General features: G+C 43.8%; 1 protein-coding gene across 1 annotated transcript in view; it reads right to left on the bottom strand.

The window, feature by feature from the left end:
• Positions 1-23,262, bottom strand: part of unc13c (unc-13 homolog C (C. elegans)) — a 103,619-nt gene that overhangs the window by 14,436 nt on the left and 65,921 nt on the right. The window contains exons 19-26 of the mRNA XM_078284168.1: positions 14,194-14,320; positions 11,749-11,845; positions 7,623-7,766; positions 7,309-7,386; positions 5,436-5,513; positions 4,729-4,755; positions 944-1,032; positions 389-526 (exon numbers count right to left, since the gene is read on the bottom strand). Of these exons, the coding sequence (XP_078140294.1) occupies positions 389-526; positions 944-1,032; positions 4,729-4,755; positions 5,436-5,513; positions 7,309-7,386; positions 7,623-7,766; positions 11,749-11,845; positions 14,194-14,320 (778 nt within the window). The remainder of the gene's footprint in view (positions 1-388; positions 527-943; positions 1,033-4,728; positions 4,756-5,435; positions 5,514-7,308; positions 7,387-7,622; positions 7,767-11,748; positions 11,846-14,193; positions 14,321-23,262) is intronic.

The raw sequence follows: 23,262 nt of genomic DNA, 5'->3' as shown, positions 1-23,262 counted from the left end.
AGGCATTGTATTCCAGCTTAGCCTGTGAGTCTGTCTGATCTCACAGCCATGTCGTCCCTCTACCTTTGTGCTATGTGTGAGATCCTGTTGTCCTTACACCATGAGTCTCAGTATGTACTCTAAAACTTTGTACTGCTAGTTTTATAATAATAATATGTCTCTGCACCAGTGCCACCAAGTCACATTTCTGTGTGTTTATTATACTTGGCTAATAAAGTGATTCCTCTTAGCGGTCATTATGTTTGTACATCAATATTGCCAAGTCAAATTCCTGTGCAACAAAGTAATTGTGATCCACGAATGCAGTGGACAGTAATGTACATTCTTTTTAACTCCAGTGTAAAGCTTAATCACCAGCTCATATTCGTAGATATTCCCAGATACCTACTTTTTATCAAGGAGGTCCATGAGAGGCCGGAGGACGGACTCTGCATCCATGGCAGCGTTGCTCCCTTTGGCCGGGCCTTTCATCTGGACCAGCTCCTGGTTCATCTGCTTCACACAGTCTTCGATCACAGGTTTAAAACTGGGTGGTGGAATAAAAGGACCATCATTTAAACCCTTAGGTAATGGATCCACATTTCTTTGGTTGTAACACTCAGCAGATGCTTTGGGGAGGTGCTAGTTGTGGCTCCTGCTGGTGCAATTAGATTATTGAAAATGTGTTCGGAGCGCAGCTGGCTTTTCCTTAAGCTGAAATGTTTTTAACTTGCCGTGCTCGCTGGACATGTGGGTTACACTGCAAGAGGTGGAGCCAATTTCATTTTGAGTGCATATATTTCAATAATATTACTGACTTCAAGCACAATTTCTTTGACCGCATTCGGACAGAATATAGAGACATTCATCTTGATAAAAATGATCTCATACAGACATACAAAAATACAATAAAACCACACACACACACACACACACACACACCTTGAGTCACACTCATGCTCACCTGGAGCCGAACACTCCGCTGAGCTCATCCAACACTGTGTTGAGTTTATTCTGCAGCTCCTTTAGCAGATCACTGGCCTCTGCATCCAGCTGTCAGAGGAGGACAGAGTGTCATTACATCATTACAACTACATATACTGTACCACACTGACTACAACTCGGTATCTCTGGAGGATGCCTCGACCGGGGTGGGGGTGTTGGGGGAGAGGACAGGCACAGAGGAGAGGTAACCTGCCTGGCTGGTGGCCTCCCACTCATTCTGCCTGCCATCTGTGCAGAATAACGCTCTGAATACAAATGGACGGCTCACCGCCGACGCTGCAATGATAACTGCTCGCCGATTCATGAGACATGGTGTCAGCATGGAAGCAGCCAGCTAGCGGGCGCTCGCAAGGGAACTTTTTTTTTTGTACACTACTATACAAGTTACAGTAGAGTTACAGTATGCTGTCGGCCAGCTTTGCCACTGTAACATCTCAGGGGAATAAAGTTTCTTATCCTAGTCACCTGTACACGTAAAGACTTGTATCTAAAAAGGTCGAGGTATTAAAGGGTCTGGGACTTTGTAACAAATCCTGTGATTGAGTTTTTATTTTCAGGAACAAAATTGTTACAGTTACACTTTATTTGGTCCAATATTGATACTCTCACACCCTAACAAGTGACTATAATGTGTCACTATAAGTCTGAGTTTCAAGTGTTTCCAAGCAGTCTATAGATATTCAATGTCTGGGCTAGGGTTAATCTTAGGGTTGAGGGTAATGGGGTTAGGGTTAGGGTTAGAGTTCAGGTTTATGCTAAACCTGTTAGGTTTACATAGTGTGTGGAGAAGCACCAAATAGGCAACTGTAACATCTACTTTTTGTCACCTGATAGTTGAGTATCAACATTGGAATATCCAAATAAAGTTGTTGTAGTAACCATTGTTACTGCCAGATAATATTAGCCCAAATTCTGCTTATGTGTTTGTGTTTGTTTCAATACAAAATGATCAGAACTTAAATCAGCCGTTTCCTGATTTCAATGATGTTTCTAGATTGATGGCAGTGGGTTTACTTCACTACAGGCCTCTTCAGCCCATCTGGAGTGTCTCCCCAGTGCCCTATGATATACTCACAAACATTTAGCTCTAGTATCCCTGAGTGGATTAGCATTAGAATTTCTCATTTCCATGTCCACTCATCACATATTTGCAAGATCCCCACCCAAGTACCCTTAACAGCCCATATAATCAGCTTTGCAAACAAAATTAATTCACAGTATGTACTGTATGTGCCCATGCATTGCATGTGCTTGATTTCTGTGGCGGACCCGGTGTTATGCATGAGCATGTGATGGATGTATAGACAGGTGCATGATTTACCTCTTCAGCATGTCTGTGTTTAGTTTATCTGTGATTTTGGGCTTACTGTGAGCAAAACATATGTGTAGGTATTGGATGTGTGGGTGCGTGTGTGCGCGTGTGTGTGTGTGTGTGTGTGTGTGTGTGTGTGTGTGTGTGTGTGTGTGTGCTGTGGTGTGGTGTGTGTATCTGTGTGTCTATGACTGCGTGTCTGTGTCTGAGTATCTGTGTCTGTGTCACTGTTTCTGTCTGTGTGCTTATGACTTGTGTTTGCCATGTGTATATGTCCAAATATTGATGTCTGGGATGAGGTGAAGAACACGAGTCGCTGAGGCTCAGTGCCTGAGATGGATGTGTGAGGCCAGGCGCCGCACCACATGCATGACAGATCATCACATTAGGCCCGATAAGCTTAGCCATGGAGCCGCTCATCTCACACATTCTAATGGCGGATGGCTCAGCTGGGAAGGGGATGTGTAAACCAAACCATTTATAGCCACTATTATACTGCAGACACACCGCTATCTGCAGTACGGACAGGAATGTGTGTGTGTGTGTGTGTGCGCAAAGGTGCATATCGCTGTCACTTGTATTGATTGTTCATGCAACATTTTTCTGTCACAGAGAAAATTGCCCATACAGGTTGGAGTTGTTATTTCACTGTTTCAGTAACGGATAACATCTTTTCAAGTGGTAGCAGAAAAACAGGTCTTGGTCTTTTATCAGCCCAGTTGGCCTCAGAAAAGTTTTGGACTGGGCTCTAATCTGCAACCTGGCAATCTCTGAAACTGAGATTCTCTGTTCTTTCAAGAACACTGTGCTCTTTATGGGAATGCTGGTAAAGGAAATTCACCACGCTGTCAGATAAACCAAGGTACCTGTCGAATCCTAAAAAGAGAAAATTCCATACTGACTCCATATGGTTCCTGATGCTGCAGTCAAATGTCTATCTGAAGTCTGCACACCTGCCAGAAAGGCCTTGATTCACAGGTAGCGGCAGACATTTCTGGGACTTGCCGAGTAAGACAGCTTTGCAGTATGAAAATATCAAAGACGCAAATTCAGAAATGTCAGTTTATGGTTAAGATCTTGGACTACCTTGAAACTGTTATATAATATTGAGTATGGATGTTGAATGTAATATATATATACAGTATGTGGAATAACACCATTTTTATCCTGGGGATACAATTTAATGCAATGGAAACATCACGTTTGGAATCTGTGGAGCACTGGGCTCTTCTATAGTAGCCAGGTTCAGTGGACACTGACTGAGTCTGACAGGCATCCAGAGCCCCTACTGTACAAACTCTTCTCTGGCTGACAGCCTATCAACAGCAGCCCAGCCCTGCTTCCCTCTGCCTGTTTCAACAATATCTACTCACTGGCAGGTTGTTATTCTGAAACACAATTTGTCCTAAATGACTAACAGTGCCAAGTAAATAAAGGTTTAATGAGAAAGGCATATTAGTGCAAAGGCCGGCACCCAAAATAATGCCCGATGCCAATCTGGAGAGATCAGTTAATGGTGATTCTATAAATGCGGGCACTGTGAGAGATTATTGCTAATCTCTGTTATTGGTAATACTATGATAACAGCTTTCGCTAATTACACTGGCTCTCTGGGAGCTAATTGCTGATAGGGAACTATTCTGTGATGAATACTGTGCAGAAATGTACCTAATGGAAAAACTTTCACTTCAAATACACCTCAGCTGTATAATTTACAGTATATTTACACGTGGTTTAATCCTTATGTGCAGACATGCTTAATTATATTGTTAATTGTCTAATAACAGCGCATATTCATAATATGACTTTTACTTCATTGAGGGATGCAAAGAATCCAAGTCATGACAGTCCAGGGGCAATTATGGTCTGGGAGTGATCCAGCCCCGGGCCTGCTAACTGTGAGGAGGCAGCAGCACCTCAGCTGAGTGCACAGCTGGGGAGATTTGTAAGCATTTGAGAAGCTCATCAAACATGGTCTGAAAAATCCTGTCTGAAGCGTTTTGTGGCTGCAGCCTGGGGAATGGATAGAGATGATCAAAACCACAGCCAGCGACTCTGACTCCAGGCTCCAGGTTGAAAAAAGAGAAATAAAAAAAAATATATATATATCTCACTGCTAAATTAGCCATGGATAGAGAAGTGGCAGAGGGGGGAAAAAAAAGCAAGCTAAAAATAAAGATGGGATCGGGTGGGTTGAGCCACTATCCCCAGAGCGCTGGGGATGGTGAGCTCTCGCAGCCTGTCCAGAGGGGTGATGGGTAATTCTGATTCCGTATGCTCTGTGGCACATGCTGCTGAAGGGGTGGGGGGTGAGAAGCATAGGAGCGTGAGGGGTGGCAGGGAGGAACGAGGGGGGGGGGGAGGGGGCGTGCTTTTTTAGTATCATTCGGTAAATGTTGGGGAGGGATGTTAAAGAGTCCTATTGCACACACCTTACAGAAGGACACAACCCCCTCCTCCTGGAGACAGAGAGAGAGCACAGAGGGGAAATGGGGGAAAACAGAAGACACAACGACAGGAGACAAAACGCAGGGCAAGACAGGCGTTAGATACTGGAGAGAAACATGCGTGTAAGTCGTAAAGGAGACGCGACTGCTGCTTCTCGGGGTTAGACCGACAGATATGACAGAGAGACTGACACGGTTAAAGGAGGGAAAATAATCCACAGTGTTGCGAACCCAGCACGCAGATTCAGGAGGAGTCATATCAACATTTACAAAACAGGTTATCGCAACACACAGTACACAAGGGGGATTAGAGGTGGGGAAATAGTGATGGGCTACAGAGGAAGTCATAGAGGAACAGTAGAAGAGGTAGTAGTAGGAAAGGTATGAACTACATATAAGATTAGTTCATTAGACGGTGATGCAAAGAGCTGTGGGAAGGATTACAGTAGGTCACTGTTGGGGTCAATTCACTCTCACTTCACTCAATAAGTAAACTAAAACTCAAAGGTGAACTGAAACTGTAGCTCATAATAGTGATACAGCATAATTGTGGCAGAAGAATTCCAGTTTTTGAATTGAAAAAACCCCCCAAAACAAAACAAAAACATCCATTTGATGAATTGAATGAATTGAATGTGAATCGACTCCAACCTTGACACAGATACAGCAGATACACTTAGGAAGGCACAGACCTGTTTGCCGCCCATGGACTCAAACATCTTCTCCAGTTGGACACGCAGCTGCTGAATGTTGTTGAGGAGGATGCAGGGCTGCAAGAGAGCATGGACAGACATGTGAGATTCATGACCATATACAGCCATGAATGAATATCTGTAGTATGCTTTGTGTAGCAGAGTGTGCAAATATAGCATGTCTGATCCAAATATTAAATATATCAACATTGCTGGCATCCTGCAAGAAACCTGTTTCCTTAAATTTCAATTTTTTCTTAAGCATTTAACATTGTACATAATGGTTCATGAGCTTGGGACCAAGCCAAACCACTGAAAATGCATTGGAAAATGTCAAAAATTGCATGGATGTCAACAGAAAAATCACCAGGTGTTCTTGACTACATGGAGATGCAAGGTTTCTACATGACACTGACAACTACTATCAGCAGACAAACAGTATGCATAATACAAGAGGGAGAGAAATGCCTGCATTGAATATATCAGGTAATATCGATTCTCAGCCACATACAGATGACAGACATCAATCATATTGCTTTTTATGGAAGGTATGAGTAATTCCTCAGTTTTCTGTCAGCCACGTTATGCATATTATCTACCCAGAAAACAACTGACAAAAATACAACACCCCAAAAATATGATAGTTGTAACGAATATAGAATGAAAATGCTGTACCCTACAGGAGGGGGATGATTGGTGTCTTTCACTCCACAGAGCAGTCAATAGCGTCTCTGCAGCAGCAAATAATGGCTTTCTCTCTACTAGATTTATGTGCTTATTTGTATATGAGAGTGATATTACATTAGAAATTCTGAATCTGAATGGAAGCAACAGAGATTTCCCTCATCTATATGTCTAGCTTGAGAGAGGCTGGAAGATCCAGATTCTCGGTCCACTGACAGATCGGTGTTGGATACAAGGTATCAGCTAAACAACAGGGTAATAGACTTGTGTGACATCAGTCGAGATATCAAGAAAAAGTACAATGCTATTTGATAATGCTGAAATCATGCTTATCTATTCATTGCATTGCAGAATTAGATGGGAAAATGCCATTTGAATAGATTGATGCTAACAAGGGTTAGGGTTACCTTACTGTTACCTTACTGTTAGTGAGGTGGAGAAAGAATCCTGTTGTCATGAACGGGCCCTGATCAACTAGCAATGCATTATCAATACACTGATGCCTATAGTGCACATCCAAAGACAGTTTTCTATCATTATGTCATTCTACAGACTGTTGGCAGCGACGACAGACAAATACGTTGTTGGTAGACATGGCTATATAGTATACTGTATATATGACAAATGTTTAGATTTGGTTTGATTTGGGTGAGAACCTACTACTGTAAGTCCACTCGCCTCATTGCTCCCTATTGTCTCTAGGTGGGACATCTCAAGTTTTCTCTGGGACAAATGTAATGAGCCTGTCAACACTGTAAAGAAACATCTGTTTCCTCCACTGGTACCCTGTGTATTAGCTTTCACTTCAATTTCAAAGACCAGTGTGGATAATTAGGCCACTCAGAAGTCTCTGTGCTTTGTCATCCGTCACATTAAACAATGGACAGGGCGCCCAGAAAATACCAATGACTTTTCCCCATCAGCTATGGGCTGTGAGATGAATAATTGCCTCTCGTTTAATAGAGACACTTTGTTGAGTGCATTAAAGAAGACAGGGCAGGGCTCAGCCTAAAAGGGACCGGGATACATCAGAGGGTCGAAACATTTTCTATAAGACCCCCACCCCACCCGCTGATAGATACAGTTGCCATGGAAACACCATCAAGTGACTTCCCATATTTGCATTTGTACCCAAAAAGTCAATGTAACCTTGCTATGAAAGTCATGCAGACATTGAGTGGCCACTTACCACGTTCTCCTTGCTCAAATGCAAGTGAAAGTCCTTGGATATGATTGCAGCATATTGCAGAAGAACTTTGTTGATAGTCTGCGGGGAAAGAGACAGACCATTTTATAATTACAGTTTATTTGTTGTGCAGCTATTGGATCACTGGAACTCGCTGGAAAACTCGGAGCAGTCAGAACTCAATAACCAGATGATGCCAAACAGAAAATAAATACCCATGGGTCCCTCTCAGATCAATGGCAAACTCTTTTAGTGAGAGTTATTACTCTCTGCAAGTACATTCAGAGTTGACTAGGGGCCTTTCCAAAGAGCCTGACCTTCGCGAAGCGGCACATGAAGTGGGCCAGAGCCTGTGGGTTTGGACACTCCAGCTTCTTGATGATCTCAAAGCTCTGGTTGAGTTGAGTGAACACGTCCACCACCGAACAGGAAAACAGGGCATGCTCCGAGGTCTGCTGGAACTGTAGCAGGAAAGAGAAACGGAAGAAGGGAAGGGGAATTGAGAAAGAGAGATTGAGGGAAGGGTGGGAGAGAGAGAGGAGGGGAGGAGGAAGGACAGATGGGTGTAATGGGTAGAGAGAGAGACAGAGGGAGACAGAGAGAAAGAGAGAGAGTATCTTAGACCCTAAGACCTCTCAACATCTCATAACATTTTATTTAGGACAGTGTAGAGGACAGTCCATCAACACAACAATTACTCCAACATCACTCACAGAGAGCAGGAATCTAGACCACATACAGCTGATGATGCTAGCTGTGCTGTTAACACTTTATGCATGAGTACTTATTACCTGCTGAGGTAAGCCAAACTAACTGCGGCTATGCATAAACCCCGACCTGAAAACAAATGACTAGAGGTGGGAATTTGACTCACATGTCAGCCCGTGGCTAACAATTTTCAGTCCACGCTAGTGAATAATTGCCCTCAATAGCCAGAGTGAATGTGGGCTAATGGGGAAGGCATGGAGTTGACAGCCAAATGGTACGACCTGGCTGAAGGCCAAAATCTTTAGACTCCATCTCTGCAAACAGCCTACACCGTTAACTTCTCTAACCACTGTTTGCTCTGTCGTCAGCGAAAGTGAGCAGGCCTTCTACAGTTCTTCAACAGACTGCAGCATCCTGCAGCTTCCTGCTATCTCTGAGATTTAAGCTATACTTTCTTAGGCTTTTACACATTCCCAACAGCGCTGAAAGCTGGGCATGTTTTTGGTGCTATTCAGTTTAAAAATTAAAAACATATTAACTGTACCAAAAAAAGTGTTGTGCCATGCCACGCCTACATTTTGAATAGTCTCATAGCAACAGGGCACCAACCACTGGAGGCAGAGAGCTGCTAGCTACAAAAAAGAAGTGGTGGAGAAAAGCTCTACGATATGTGAGCTGCACTATGATCCCTTCTCTGATATGATGCAAGTGGTGTCATGACAAACATGCATGCTTTCATTCAGAGGCATACGCACACACGCATACACACAAACGCACATGCGCACCAGGTGCATCATCATGTAGCAAAAACTTCTCTACCCTGCGTTGTTTTTCATGTTGCATTTATATATTTCTTATTATTATTGCCTAGTATCCTTCCATTACACCTCATACTCTATAGGCTCTGTAGATGGCATTGTTGGTTGGTCGGTCGCTCGGTCGCTCGGTCAGTCAGTCAGTCGGTTACTCTGTTCACCACTTTATGGGTCACGTGACCCGCAGGGAGTTAGACTGCAGACTCTCAAGCAGGAGACCCAAGTTAAATTCCCAGCAGAGATGCTTCCACAAAATTCAACGTCGTGTCACAGATCCCATCTGAGCTGACAGCTGAGGACATGACTGACTGGCTGGTGGAGCAGGGCAAGAAAACGCTCAGGGAGCGGTGAAACTTACTGAGACTCATACAGACTGAATCTATCATGAAGCTAGTGGGTTTCTAATGAGAAGAAAATAGAGCAACAGTGAAGATGACCCTTCTGTTTTCTTTCTATTTGAAGATTGTGGAGGTTTGAACTCGAGGGTTACGATGAAAGTGTCCAGCCTCTCCTCACGCTGGTAAGACCAAGATCATGAAAATACTTAGTTTGGAGTAAATCACATAACAATAGATTGATCCTGTAAATATGTCAGATCTGACTGGTGCATCCCAGTTCTTGTTTCAGATGTGGGAGGTGAACATCAGCATGAAAATGAGAGATATTGCGTTTGAAGCCCGAATGGTGCTAAACTCACCAGAGACACTCCTTGTTTCCAGTAAGTCACATTTATGAGATAAGATGAAACTTGAATGATTCCCGTGGGGAAATTGGGGCTTTGCAGCGGCCAATAGTAATAGGATACAGTAAAGAAAAATCGAACATGTGTATTTCATTTTGATCGTCTCTCATCGACAGAGACCCTCAGATCATCCGGCTGGCTGAGGAAGCCACCAGGAGCCTGACGCAGAAGCAGCAGCGGTGGCCCGGCGCCAGCCTCCTCGGCCACCAGGGAGTGGCGATGCTGGTTGTGCCCAAAGTGCTGCAGGGCTTTTGGAATCATCCGACGAGCCTCTTGTGTGTCATGCCCTCGCTGCAGCTCATCGACCTGGCTGTCGGACTCATGAAGGCTGTTGAGGATAAGCTCTCCGCCTCTCTGACCTCCACGGACTGTCAGGCTGCCTTCTCCCGCTCCATCCGGAACGAGAAGGTCCTTTCTATCCAGGAGAATGTCAGAGAGAAGTATACACCAGACCTACTGCTGGAGGAGCTGAACTGCTTTGGGCCAGAGCTGCTGACCAGGATCGTTGACGTCATGGTGGGGGAAATCTGTGTGATGTTCGAGCCCCAGAAACACACAGAAATGTCTGAAGTGCTGAACACCAAAGAGGTAAGAAGACCTGTAGAAGCAGTATGAGATACTGTGGAGTAAAAAAAAGTTTCATTTTCCAAAATTCAAACATCTTCAAACTTTAGGTGGAACCAGATGATTCCACCCAGCCAGCTGTAGTGGATGGAGCTGTGAACTCAACCCCGCTTGATGGAAATTTGAGCGAGGAGCCCGGCCTGGAAGAGGACACAACACCAAGCCCAGAAATGGGCTCTGCTATTCATTCAGCTCCTCTGGTTCCTCTGACCCTTCCTATTGAAGCTCCTGCCATTACTGCAGTCCAGGAAGATTTGACCAGCAGCCTGTTTGGCACTGAGGAGAAGGAGGAGGTGGAACAATCCTCTGAGACCACATCAGGTAGGAGTTATTCATCAGGTTCGTTCACACTGTAGCTAACGGCTGCGTCCATAAGGATGAACTGAGGCATTGACTGTCCTGTTTTACTTTTCAGGGATTAAAACGTCCAAGAAGAAGAGAGTCCAGCACTTCTTCCACCAGCTGTGCAGCCGAGAAACAGAGAAGGACTGAAATTCCCTCTGCATAAAATAAATTTGCATTGCACTCAGTCCATGTCAGTCAATTTTTTTTCATTTACTGTGAATTAATGTAAAATGAAGAAACTATTATAGAGGAATTGCATGTTGTTATCCTGTGAGAACCTTCTAACTTTGCTGATTTTCCTGTTTTAACTTAAGGATTACATGCTGCTCTATGGGCTGAATCAATTCTATGACCCTTGGTGCTTATGAAACCCATTCAAAATCCATTGGAAATCTGGAAAATGCATGGTGGTCAAGCTAAAAACAAGGCTGTTTTTCAGAATGCATCGTCATCGTCTCCGCCACACGATCCAGGCAACTCTTACTGCAGAGACTGAACCCAACAGTTGTTGGCTGTTTTTAGATGGACTTACAGTCAGTAAGGCCCTAACAGCCAGTTTGTGAATGTGTCCAAAGCTGGCAAATATCAGGAGCATCATCTTACCAACATAACCTAGGTCATTGTCATTTTATCTGACAAGGCTCGGTCCTTACAAAGGTCAAACGGATAGTCTGTCTCCAAAATGAGCACTTCTCTCTAGTCTTTGTTGACAGAAATCATGGGTAAGAAATATCTTGAGTCACTTACAAACCATTTCCAACACACAAACACACACACACACATGTACTGACATACAAACAGAAGACAGGAAGCCAGGATTGACCAGGTAGCAGCTGCTGATAGAGATGCCAAATCCTGAATTCAAGAACACTACTCAAACCTGCAGGATTATACATCAGGTTCTGTTTATTTGAAATGGCTGTTATGGCAAGCCTGCAAATTTATACAATGTAATGGATGTGATTTAAGTACAATACTGAGGTCAAAACATACCAACGTAAAATTACTGACAAGAAAATACTAAAAAAAATACAAGTACACAAAAGAGCTACTCAACGTTTTATCCCCTGCGCCCTCCTCCTACCCTTCAGGAGGTGAATATGCCAGGCCATCTTTGTGAAAAACAATGTGGTTTTAATGGTGACTTGGCTAGTTAAATAAAAGGTTAAATTAAAAAGAAACAAAAAATGATTGAACTGCTGTACTCACTCCGTCCTTTTTATCCCTTTCCAACGCCCCATTGAGGAAATCCATGGCAACATCCTCATTCTCGTCGAGCCACTGAATGACAAATGCCTCGAACCACCTAGAAAAGAAAAGCCTTGTATCACACCTGGGTCAAATCACAGTTGGAAATAATTCTTAGCATTTGTTTTATCCTGTTGGAGTACCAGACAAGTGGGGTTTACTGCATGAGGACAATTCAGATGCCAGGTTCACCACAAAAAAGTATGCTAAAACAAACCATTAAAGAAAGTACTGTCAAATACTAGGTGACCCAGGTATGTCACTTTTGTAAGCAGTTTTTTTTTTTCCTCATTTTTCTCCTCTTCATTAGCAGGGCCGGGCCACAATGGCAAGAATGCTGTCACCGCTGCTTGAGAAAATATTTTAAACTAACATTATAATTTAGCCTCATTTTCTTCCCTAACACAAATAAGCATTGGGCCCGTGTTTATAATGAATACATTTATCATCACAAGATATCCAATTAAGACTTTCAATGCCACAACCCGCACACGAGCCAAAACTGGGACCAAACAAAGAGTGGATGTTGGACCGAAACCAACACAGCGTCTAACCACAACTGTTGGTTATAGGGGCTTTTTAGTTACAGTACCTAAAACTTACAGGGGAAACACTGCATTTCAGTCAGATCAATACCAATTGATCTTGTCATTCTCAAAAAGGCACTGTAAAGAAAGCCCCGCAGGCCTCGGTGTGGTTTTGGCCCGGGCTGCGTTTCGTGACGGCATTGATATCAGGTTTCAGTCTGTCGACAGATTTGACTGGGAGGCTCAGACAGAGGACAGCAGAGGAGAGGACAGGCCAGGACAGATGAGTCGGGCAAGGAAGTACAGTTGTTAGTGGAATAATAATGCTGTTCTGTCTGTTTCACTTTGCCATTTCCTTGTTTAATGTAGCGTCTGAGCTTGTCCTCAGAGCAACGAGTGTCCCCCCCATAACTGCTTTGTACTTTGGCTAAGGGCGTCTGCTGCAGGGAGGAAAGCTAATAAATAAGGTGGGTGTGGAGAGAGAAAGAGGGGACGAGAAACAGAGACAGGCAAAGAGAGAAAGTGCGTTTGTGTGTGTCTGTGTGTGTTTGTGCGTGCGTGTGTGTGTGTGTGTGTGTGTGTATGCCTCCGGAAGAATCAATCCTGCTGGAGGTGGTGTTTGAGTGACAGTGTTTGGGAGGGGAGACAAGTCATTACTCTGATAGACTGGCAGGACGGATGAGAGAGGACATTGCATTCCCTGCATTACATGTGTTTATACTGCAGCTACCCCTGCTTTGCTGCACATGGTTATGCATGCGCCATGGATAAACAGGTATTACAAAAAAAACACGCTTGCAGGGTACAAACTAGCTTCCTCATCCAAGCCACACATTATATGGTCGGCTGGGGACACACTAGAGGATTAGCGGGCCGATTTTTTCACCAGATTTGCCCATCATGACAAATGTAGGGGAAATGGCCCCCACACATGTAGTGTGAAGGCCCCCACCATATCAAACAAGGTTGCTGTTTACACAGGGGCCTGAACAAGTGCTGTGTTTTTGGGGGATTAAAGACCGCCAATAGCCAGTTTACAGTGAGGTGAAGTAGAGTCAGCTGAGTCTGGCTGTCCGCCTCCATTGTTGTTTTGATTGGTGTCATGTTGGATCGTGCTAGTTCCGGTGAGATTAGAGGGCCTGATGTCGGTGACGCATCGGGAGTCATCAGGATAATCTCATTTATATTGGTATGTGTACGAGACCCTGTCCCCGCCTAATCTAATGTGTGCAAATTTATGACTGAGAGATAAACAATCTTTGAAATCCATCATTAATGTGTGATGCTATAGTCGGAAAAACAAAACTAAACATCCATTTTGTATTTTCTTAGCCTGTCTTGATGTTCACCATGTTGACTAACTGCATGCGTGGCTGTCTCCATTGTCAGAAGAAATGTGGATGAAGAATGTTGTCAATCAATAACTTTGGGGTGCAAATAGACACAAAAAGACACTGGTAGGTTAGCTGCATCCTGAAAGTGCGGATAACCTATGCCTATCCAGTGAAGAGAAACATTAGTGAATTTGCTGTACGCTGCAAGTACTCTGATAGTGTGCATGATCTACTGATGCTACTCTTGCTTTCACACTTGCTTTGCACATGTGCTATGAACCGCTGCTCCTTTTCTATTACACATTTTAACTGGGCTGTTACAAGTAGCCTGTATCACACATAAATAGTCACATTGTATTATGCACAACTTTTGCATGCTACTTCCCCTCTATGATAGTGTTTTACATCATTCCTACTTCAACAGTGTATGTGTGTGCGTGCGTGTGTGCTTGTGTTTGTACGTATGCGTTTATGCATGTATATGTGTCCATGCATGTGTGTATGTGTGACTGTGTGTGGGAGAGTGAATATAAGAGGACACTTACAGAGAATACTCAGGTGGAACATCCTTGAAGGCCGGCAGATCACGGACATACTCATTATGGAACCATTTGACTTTGAAGTGGAGATTCATGTACTCAGTACTTTTGCATAGACGGTGCTTTTCGTGCTCTGTAATGCAGATTAAAACATGAGAAGCAAACATGTTAGCGTGTACATACACATAGTCCTTGAAAAGTCTACAATCCTTAGATACAGAAACTATATATACATATATATATATATATATATATATATATATATATATATACATATATACACAGACTCTTTAGTAATACTAAAGATATATGATAATTCCGTTTTCACTTGCTCTCAGTATTGGTAGTTTTAGTAATGGGTCGATTCACTTATCACTTGCTATTGTGTGGGTTAGTAGCACACTTGCTGTATTGAACTGAACAAACCATTCAGACACGTAGGCAGCACCACTACCTACTGCTCTAAGCTACGACACTGTAGTTTTTACAAAAGTGAATCAAATGAACTAGTGTTGAAGCGATTTATTACTGTTGAACCCAAAAGAATCAAATTAGTTAAAAGAATCATTCTTCCAACAACCACTAGGTGGTTCGTTGTGGTCACAGAGTGAAAAACACCCCTGACAAACGGACACACACACACACACACACACACACACACACACACACACACACACACACACACACACACACACCTCAGAACGGGTCACCAAACAGCCCCAACCAAAAGTCCATTGTAGACTGTAGGCCAGCATTACAGTATCAAGCTTTCAATATTACAGTGACATTGTTGCACATGGCCCAGAGAACTGCTTCTTTCTCCACATTATTAACAAGCACACACACATGCACACACTCGTGCTTATGTGCAAACATCTTAACAAGCAGAAGAAAGACCAGAGTAGCAGTGATTGCTGATAATCTGACATCTTAAAAGGCTGAATTATGTACAGCCTTCAGCAATCAAACAATGTTTAAATAAAACCCAGGCGGTGAATAAATCCAGCACCCTTCAAAAAGGAGAAAGCCCTTCAATGACAACAAACAACTTGAAACTGAAATGGTTTAGAATTTCCTGACAGCTGACATGACTGGTGAGTCATTTAGTCCAGATCACTGGAGACATTTCACAACAATTAGACATTTCCATGGGATCCCCCTGAAGGAGGGGAGAGGAGAGGAGAGGAAAGGAGAGGAGAGGAGAGGAGAGGAGAAGGAGAAGGAGAGGGAGAGGGAGAGGAGAGGGAGAGAGAGAGGTAGAGGAGAGGAGAGGGAAAGGGAAAGGGAAAGGGAGAGGGAGAGGGAGAGGAGAGGAGAGGAGAGGAGAGGGAAAGGGAGAGGGAGAGGGAGAGGGAGAGGGAGAGGAGAGGAGAGGGAGAGGGAGAGGGAGAGGAGAGGAGAGGAGAGGAGAGGAGAGGAGAGGAGAGGAGAGGAGAGGAGAGGAGAGGGAGAGGGAGAGGAGAGGAGAGGGAGAGGGAGAGGAGAGGAAGAGAGGAGAGGGAGAGGGAGAGGAGAGGAGAGGAGAGGAGAGGAGAGGAGAGGGAGAGGAGAGGAGAGGGAGAGGGAGAGGAGAGGAAGAGAGGAGAGGGAGAGGGAGAGGAGAGGAGAGGAGAGGAGAGGAGAGGAGAGGAGAGGGAGAGGAGAGGAGAGGGAGAGAGAGAGGAGAGGGAGAGGAGAGGGAGAGGAGAGGAGAGGGAAAGGGAAAGGGAAAGGGAAAGGGAGAGGGAGAGGGAGAGGAGAGGAGAGGAGAGGAGAGGAGAGGGAAAGGGAGAGGGAGAGGGAGAGGAGAGGGAGAGGGAGAGGAGAGGAAGAGAGGAGAGGGAGAGGGAGAGGAGAGGAGAGGAGATGAGAGGAGAGGAGAGGAGAGGGAGAGGGAGAGGAGAGGAGAGGGAGAGGAGAGGGAGAGGAGAGGAGAGGGAGAGGAGAGGAGAGGGAAAGGGAAAGGGAGAGGGAGAGGGAGAGGAGAGGAGAGGAGAGGAGAGGGAAAGGGAGAGGGAGAGGGAGAGGGAGAGGAGAGGAGAGGGAGAGGGAGAGGGAGAGGAGAGGAAGAGAGGAGAGGGAGAGGGAGAGGAGAGGAGAGGAGAGGAGAGGAGAGGGAGAGGGAGAGGAGAGGAGAGGGAGAGAGAGAGGAGAGGGAGAGGAGAGGAGAGGGAGAGGAGAGGAGAGGGAGAGGGAGAGGAGAGGAGAGGGAGAGAGAGAGGAGAGGGAGAGGAGAGGAGAGGGAGAGGAGAGGAGAGGAGAGGAGAGGGAGAGGAGAGGAGAGGAGAGGAGAGGAGAGGAGAGGAGTGATGGATATGAGAAGAGAAGATAGAGGAGAGACCATGGGAGTAAGACTGATGATCAGTGATGTGGTAAATAAAAAGGTGGGTCATCATTAAGAAAAGCAGGAATTTATGCTTTCTTACACTTTTGACACTGAGTTTATGTGACAAAGATTTATATCAGACTACATCCCTGCAGATGAGCCAATGGCGGTAAAACAGAAGAAGCATAGAGGAGACAACTGAAGTGGAGGAAATACCATGGGGGCAAGACAGGAGATTGTGGGAGAAGTGGTAATACAATTGAAATAAGATAGAGGAGACCATCGAAGTGAGACCCAGGAGACAGCATATAGATTGGAAATTCACTAGTTTGAATGCCTAGACCATATGGGGAAATGTGAGCAGGTTAAGTGTACGACGAATGCTCTCCTGCCAATCAACAACCATGTCGAAGTGCTCCTGAGCAAAGCACTCCACCCCCTCTTGCTCCAGTGGAGCTGCTGGGTGCCCAGCAGTCCAAGACAGCGGTAATACTGTGCAGCACAGGGGTATCAATGTGTGTGTGTGTGTGTGTGTGTGTGTGTGTAAAACCCTGCCTCTGCAGCTACTCCCCCAGGCGATTGCTGTAAATAAGAACACCTAAAGGCTTTTTTTTTTTTTTTTACTGTGGGAGTAACCGAAGGGTTTTGCCGTGATAGAAGAGAGGATGAAACGGAGGAGGAACAGAGATGAAGCTAAAGACAAAAAGAAAGCTAAAGACCAGCGAGCAAGCGAACATTAAATATAAAAAGAAGGAGACTAAACACTAACAACACAGCAAAGTAAAAATAAAATGTGGACAATTTAGAGGAACAGAAGACAGAAGTGGGTAATTTTCAGGAGTATAGGAGAGAGATTTTAATTTTACACCAGGCGCTTCAAAATGCTAAAGGCGGCAAAAATACAGGCACACACCAATACACACACACACACTCTCTCACAGACACAGATACAGGCACACACACCCACACAACATCAAAGGCACGTTTAAATCCATGCCTTGCACCCTGGCTGTCATGCCTTAATCCTGATAAGAACCTGGATGCTTACTCTCTGATGAATAGTGCAACGCCTGCCACCCTTGTCTCCTCTCTAAGCCCCGAGGAAAATATTTACATATAATTAACATATTTACCTGTGGATAATGTATTCAAACACACAATGCAGTATTTTACACATTAGAATGGAGGAGATTCTGAGGGTTCCACCCAAATTAATCTGTTGGATTAGTCACTGCAGCTCATTTCCACCTGCTTGGAGTTGAAGTTAGACTATACACTTAATGGGGAATTTTATTCTAATGACAAGGCCAGGGTAAGAAATAACCCTTTAACTGACACCTATTCCTGTACAGCCTGATAATACTGGTGTTGGTGTCTCTGAGCTGCAGTTAAGTGTTAGGATTTAGGTTAAGGTTAGAGTTATGGCTAGGGGCTAGGAAATGAAAGTATGTGTGTGCATGTGTGTGTATGTGTATACACAGAGTACAAAACAGCAATTGTCTCAAGGCTTAAAAATGAGTCTTTAAAGTAATAATCTGCAACATTTTCATATAAATAAATGTATGTTTTACTACTCTTAATCACCGATTGATATAACAAGATAGTGATTCAACCTGTAGCCAGCTCATTAAAGCTTTTACATTTGCTGTTGTAAACCCCCCATGTTGGGTAGGTCTTTCCTGGGAAAACAAGTGATGCAATTTGTTTCAGGCAGCAGCGACAGCGGTTTATTTGGAATAAACAAAGGAGGAACTGGGTCATTAGCATGACCAGTGATAGCCACAATTGCTGATCAGACAAACACTGGTACCTACAGAAACTCAAACTTCATCAACAGTACATCTCGAGGAAAAAGACGTCTCAGTACTGGACACACTGTTTGACTGACAGGTGATCTCTCGGAAGTGCAGTGCAGAAACAACACAGCAATGAGCGCTGAGCAACAAAGATGTTTCACAGATTACTACTTTAAAAACCCCATGATATGAAAAACTGCATTTTTGAGTTGTTGAGCAGTGTGCAGGACAGGTCAAAAACATACCTGGGAGAAATTTGGACTCAGAACAATCATTTTCTCCACTCTTACTGTAAATGCAGCTCATTCAACCGGCACTTAGGGGTTGTAACATTTTGATAGACATCTCTTAGCCCCAGGAGCTGCACTAGGGGATTGTTTCTCAGGTAACGTGTATACAGTACAAAGTTCTGCCCTCTCCTGCCTGTTAGTGATGTCAAAAAGGCACAATGATCCCAGCAAGTTACAGCTCCCTAGCTAGCCTGCATCACCCCCTTCATCTACATCTAGCCTTCATGACTGAAGTGGATTTGATGGGTGAAATCGATATGGGATTCAAGGTTTCATCTGGATTCACCTGGTCAGTCTGTTCCATGGAAAGCGCAGGTGGTCCTAATATTTTGCTCACTCAGTGTTTATTGTGTCGAGGTTGTCGGACTAGAGAAGACCTGCAGTTAGTCATCTGTGGGGGCTGTGTAATATCTGGACAGAGTGATCTGCTGCGACGGTGCCACTTCAATAAGTCAGCAGGCACTGCAGGACAGCGTATACACACATACCCAATGTATACAACGTACACACACACACACACATACACGTACGTACGTACACACATTAACCTATATGAATGTGCATGCATGTACACACACACATACAATCGCTGCTGGCCAACCTTTTTGCCCTGAGTCCTGTCTGCACGTACTTATAATGAAGCACACAGACACACACTCATGCACATGCACACGCGCACACACACACACACACACACACACACACACACACACACACACATCCCAGCTGCCCTCTTTGACACAGAACCACCCAAAGCCTTATCCTCTAACACATGTAATGAAAGGCACACACACACACACACACACACACACACACACACTAAGGCAGAGCTATAGTCACCTAGAGGAAGCAGATGGAGGTCAGTTGGGAGACAGAAAGTAGGGGTCAGCAGGTGTTTTGTTTGAAGTGCTGCCAGCCAGGTTCTGCTAGCTTGCTGTGTGTATGTGTGTGTGTGTGTGTGTGTGTGTGTGTGTACGTCACTGTGCATACACACTTAGACACAGGCATGTGTCATGCACTCACAAATGTACACACTCAAAGGCATGTATACATACCTATATGCACAATAAATGACACATCACCCACCATCACCTTTTTTGTTCTCTCTCTAACACACACACACACACACACACACACACACACACACGCACACACGCACACACGCACATCCATACACGTACATGCACCTAATCACACATGCTTGCACACACGCATTTACACAAGCACAGACCGCAATCCTATTACCTTTGATGTTGCAACAATTACAATACCAGCATAGTGGGGGGTGTCGAGAAGCAAAATGATATGTTTTATTCAGTCAATGTAATGGATGGCTCTGCTGTCAAAAAAAAAATAATTCATTGCTTTTGCCAAAAATAATAATTTAGTGCTTGACAGGAAGGTTTCAATGATTCACATTCATAAACCTCTCTATACACAAAAATCATAAGAGAGATGTGAAATAGCTGGCTTACAGAAGTGGAGAGAACAACGGGCTGGGGAAACCTGCTTAGAGCTAATGAGGGAGATGGTGGGCTGGCTAATAGTTTTTCCTGTCCCATTTTCCCAGAGATCTATGGTTAATGTACTTAACATATAAATCTAAGCATGGAGATTCATTTTAAACGTATTAAAGAGGCAGATGTCTTCCCCTTTCATCCTACCTCAAAGCACCCCCACCCCCTGATTCAGGCTTGGAAATCTTAACCAAACCCCCAAATTTCTGTCCAAACTCCAACAAAGGGGTGCAGCGTTTTGTGAAGGTAAGCCCAGCTAAAGCCCAAACTGCTTCAATATCATTTCTGAGCCAGGGTGTGACTCTAACCTGAGGAAATAACCCAATGGGTCAAGCTGTGTTGTTCTTGCTGTATTTGCTCATCTTTGGTGAATACAGTAGAATTAAGTATAATAATCATTATTATTAAATTATCTAATGGTTTGGCGGTTTTTTGCCTTGCATAAAAACACAACTTTTACAGTGAGGTAGGTGCGGAACAGATAATGTAGTGCATATATTTTTTGTTTTAGACAGGTCTTGTTTTATGTGTCTTTCTTGCATCATGATGTACACTATTGCATTCAGCATACTGCATTCAGCATTTTTATCCAAAAGTCAGACTTTCTCTCATCTGTTTACCTAGCTAGCTAGCATGAATTTCTCTCTCTCTCTCTCTCTCTCTCTCTCTCTCTCTCTCTCTCTCTCTCTCTCTCTCTCTCTCTCTCTCAAACCTTTTTGCATCACAGGCTACTTCTTTTGTTTTAATTTTGCATTCTATATGGGATTTAAGGTCCAAAGTTTGGACAGACTTTTGTGTTGAGTATTGCGTATTGAAACTCTTTCACTGTTGTTGACTGTTCAGTCAAAGCAATATTAAAAATCTATGGCAGAAAGAAGGCTCCTCCTCAGGTTTATAAAGCTTTCATTTCTTGAAAAGCTTTCAACCATGAAAACTCATCTTCATTCTCATTTAGGAGTAATAAAACTCATCTCCACTACCTAGAAAACGGAAACACTCTTCTTTGCACTCTCCAAAAGAAAGCAAAAGAACGACATTTTGCAATTCATTTTATTTGGCTCAACGTATGAATGAGGAGAGAATCTGAGGGAAATGAGGCCGCAGGGAGTAGTGTTTTAAAAATACTGCTCACATTGGAGTCTTCTGCAATAAAACACACAGAAGCTGCCTGGCTTCAGGATGAGTCTGCTGCTATTTCACAAAATGGGTCTATATTCTTTGATATCTAAGAATTCAAAATGTTGGATCCATTTTGCAACTTGTATTTCTTGTGTTCCAAGATATTGTAAAGGCATCCTGAAAAATGTAACTACAGTATGTTGAACTTCATAATGAATTCCATGATAATTCATCATTTCAAGATGAATTTCACTTCCACGACTGTAATTATTTTGTAAGAGTAGGTGTCACATTTTTCAAATGGCGGATTTGTCATTTTGGAGGGAAAATCAATCCATATTTATTTATGCAGTTTATGCAAATCCAACCTCCTGAGACCCATCTGTGTCACTTAGATTGACAACTAAAAAGGAGAAACACTAAAAATACCGTGTGTATGTGTGTGTGTGTGTGTGTGTGTGTGTATGCGTGCATGTCTATGTATTTATGTGTGTGTATTTCAATATGTGTGTGTGTGTGTGTGTGTGTGTGTATGCGTGCATCTGTGTAAGCACATGTGTCTGTGTGTGTGTTTGCATGTGTTCGTGCGTGTGCCTTTTGTGTGTGTGTGTGTGCCCTGCTAGTGGTAAACAGTGCGGGCTGTCCTGAGGGAGGAGTCGGCTCAAGGTCCCTGGTGAGGATGTCATCTTGTTTGACTCAGCCCACAGGGACAGACAAACTCATAGGAGACTCACTCACTCTCTGCCTCATTGATTTAAACGCCCTGGATATTATGATGAACTGCAGCGATTCTCCGCAGCACTTCCATCCTCCAATCACCATTCTGTGAATATATCTATATGAGTGTGTGGATAGACAGATATTCCCAAGACAAGAGGCTGGAGGACTAGAATGGCAGCCAAGGCCAGTATACATTTCTGTGACATAATTCCTTCATCTTGGCTTCTGACCCAGTTCTGTCAAAGGGCGTCCTAAGCTGCATCACAGGGGCCTACTGACACGGCTCTGCCATAATACTGGAGCCCACTGAGGCACTAACGCCTATTGACGTGACTCCAACATACAGAACATTTGGACGTGTTCCATCTTATGGTTCACTAATGTAACGGTCCACTCTTGTTCATTATAGTGAATCACCAATGATGCACATCCTGCAGATATGCTCTCGCAGTGTTAATTTGTAAACATCTCTTACTAATCTGTTCATCGGTCTATAGCCAGTAGAAAGTCTTTATTAGCATAATGAAGACAAACACACACACTTACAGACACACAGATTTCTCATTTAGAGAGCAGCTACAGAGCCCTCTGATGCTTCCTCACCCAACTTACAAAGAATATAAAGATCCTTTATATGTCTCCTTTTTACCATTCCTTTTTCAAAAAGTGTTTTCATAAAAGCTGGATTCATGCATTCAATCGGTCAAAAAAAAATTTCAATTCAGCCCAGAATGTCATGATTTCCAACACCTGTAAAAGATTGATTAAAAAAGAAGATTATTCATCCTTTTTAATGGCACCTACAAATTGTGTGACATTTTGGGTCTACCAATAGATTTTTAAATGGAACGACTGAGTATAACTACTTGAAACCAGCCTTCATGAAATCTCTGTGTAAAATGAAAGCACTACCTGTGTGGCGGGGACAGGACGTCTGTGCTTTATAAACTCTGTATCTATGCCAATAAAAAAAAAGCCATTGGCTGTTAGCTGAGGTGCAGAGAGGAGATTAGGATTTAGTGTGCGGTGCTACGCTGACAAGCTGCACAGAGGCATTAGAGTCTAATGGTCAGAGGACAGACTAGCTTATTAAAATCGGACTGCAAGACAGCATGCGGCTTAGCCATGCCAGAGCCTCGTAAACAACCTCTTTCTGTGGAAACCGAAGCTCCCGTGGCCGAGGAACATGAATTGAAATTCAATTAAAATATTCTATAGAGTGAAGCTGTTCCAATAGGCTGAAGATGAGTTAATGGGCTGCGGGAGCATTGGATCTTTAATGACACGCTCCGGAGACCACAGCCATTAAACAACTACACGGTACTGTT

Source organism: Centroberyx gerrardi, chromosome 1 (assembly GCF_048128805.1).
Source record: "Centroberyx gerrardi isolate f3 chromosome 1, fCenGer3.hap1.cur.20231027, whole genome shotgun sequence".
In the NCBI taxonomy this organism is placed as follows: Eukaryota; Metazoa; Chordata; class Actinopteri; order Beryciformes; family Berycidae; genus Centroberyx; species Centroberyx gerrardi.
This window is presented reverse-complemented; position numbering and strand designations above follow the sequence as displayed.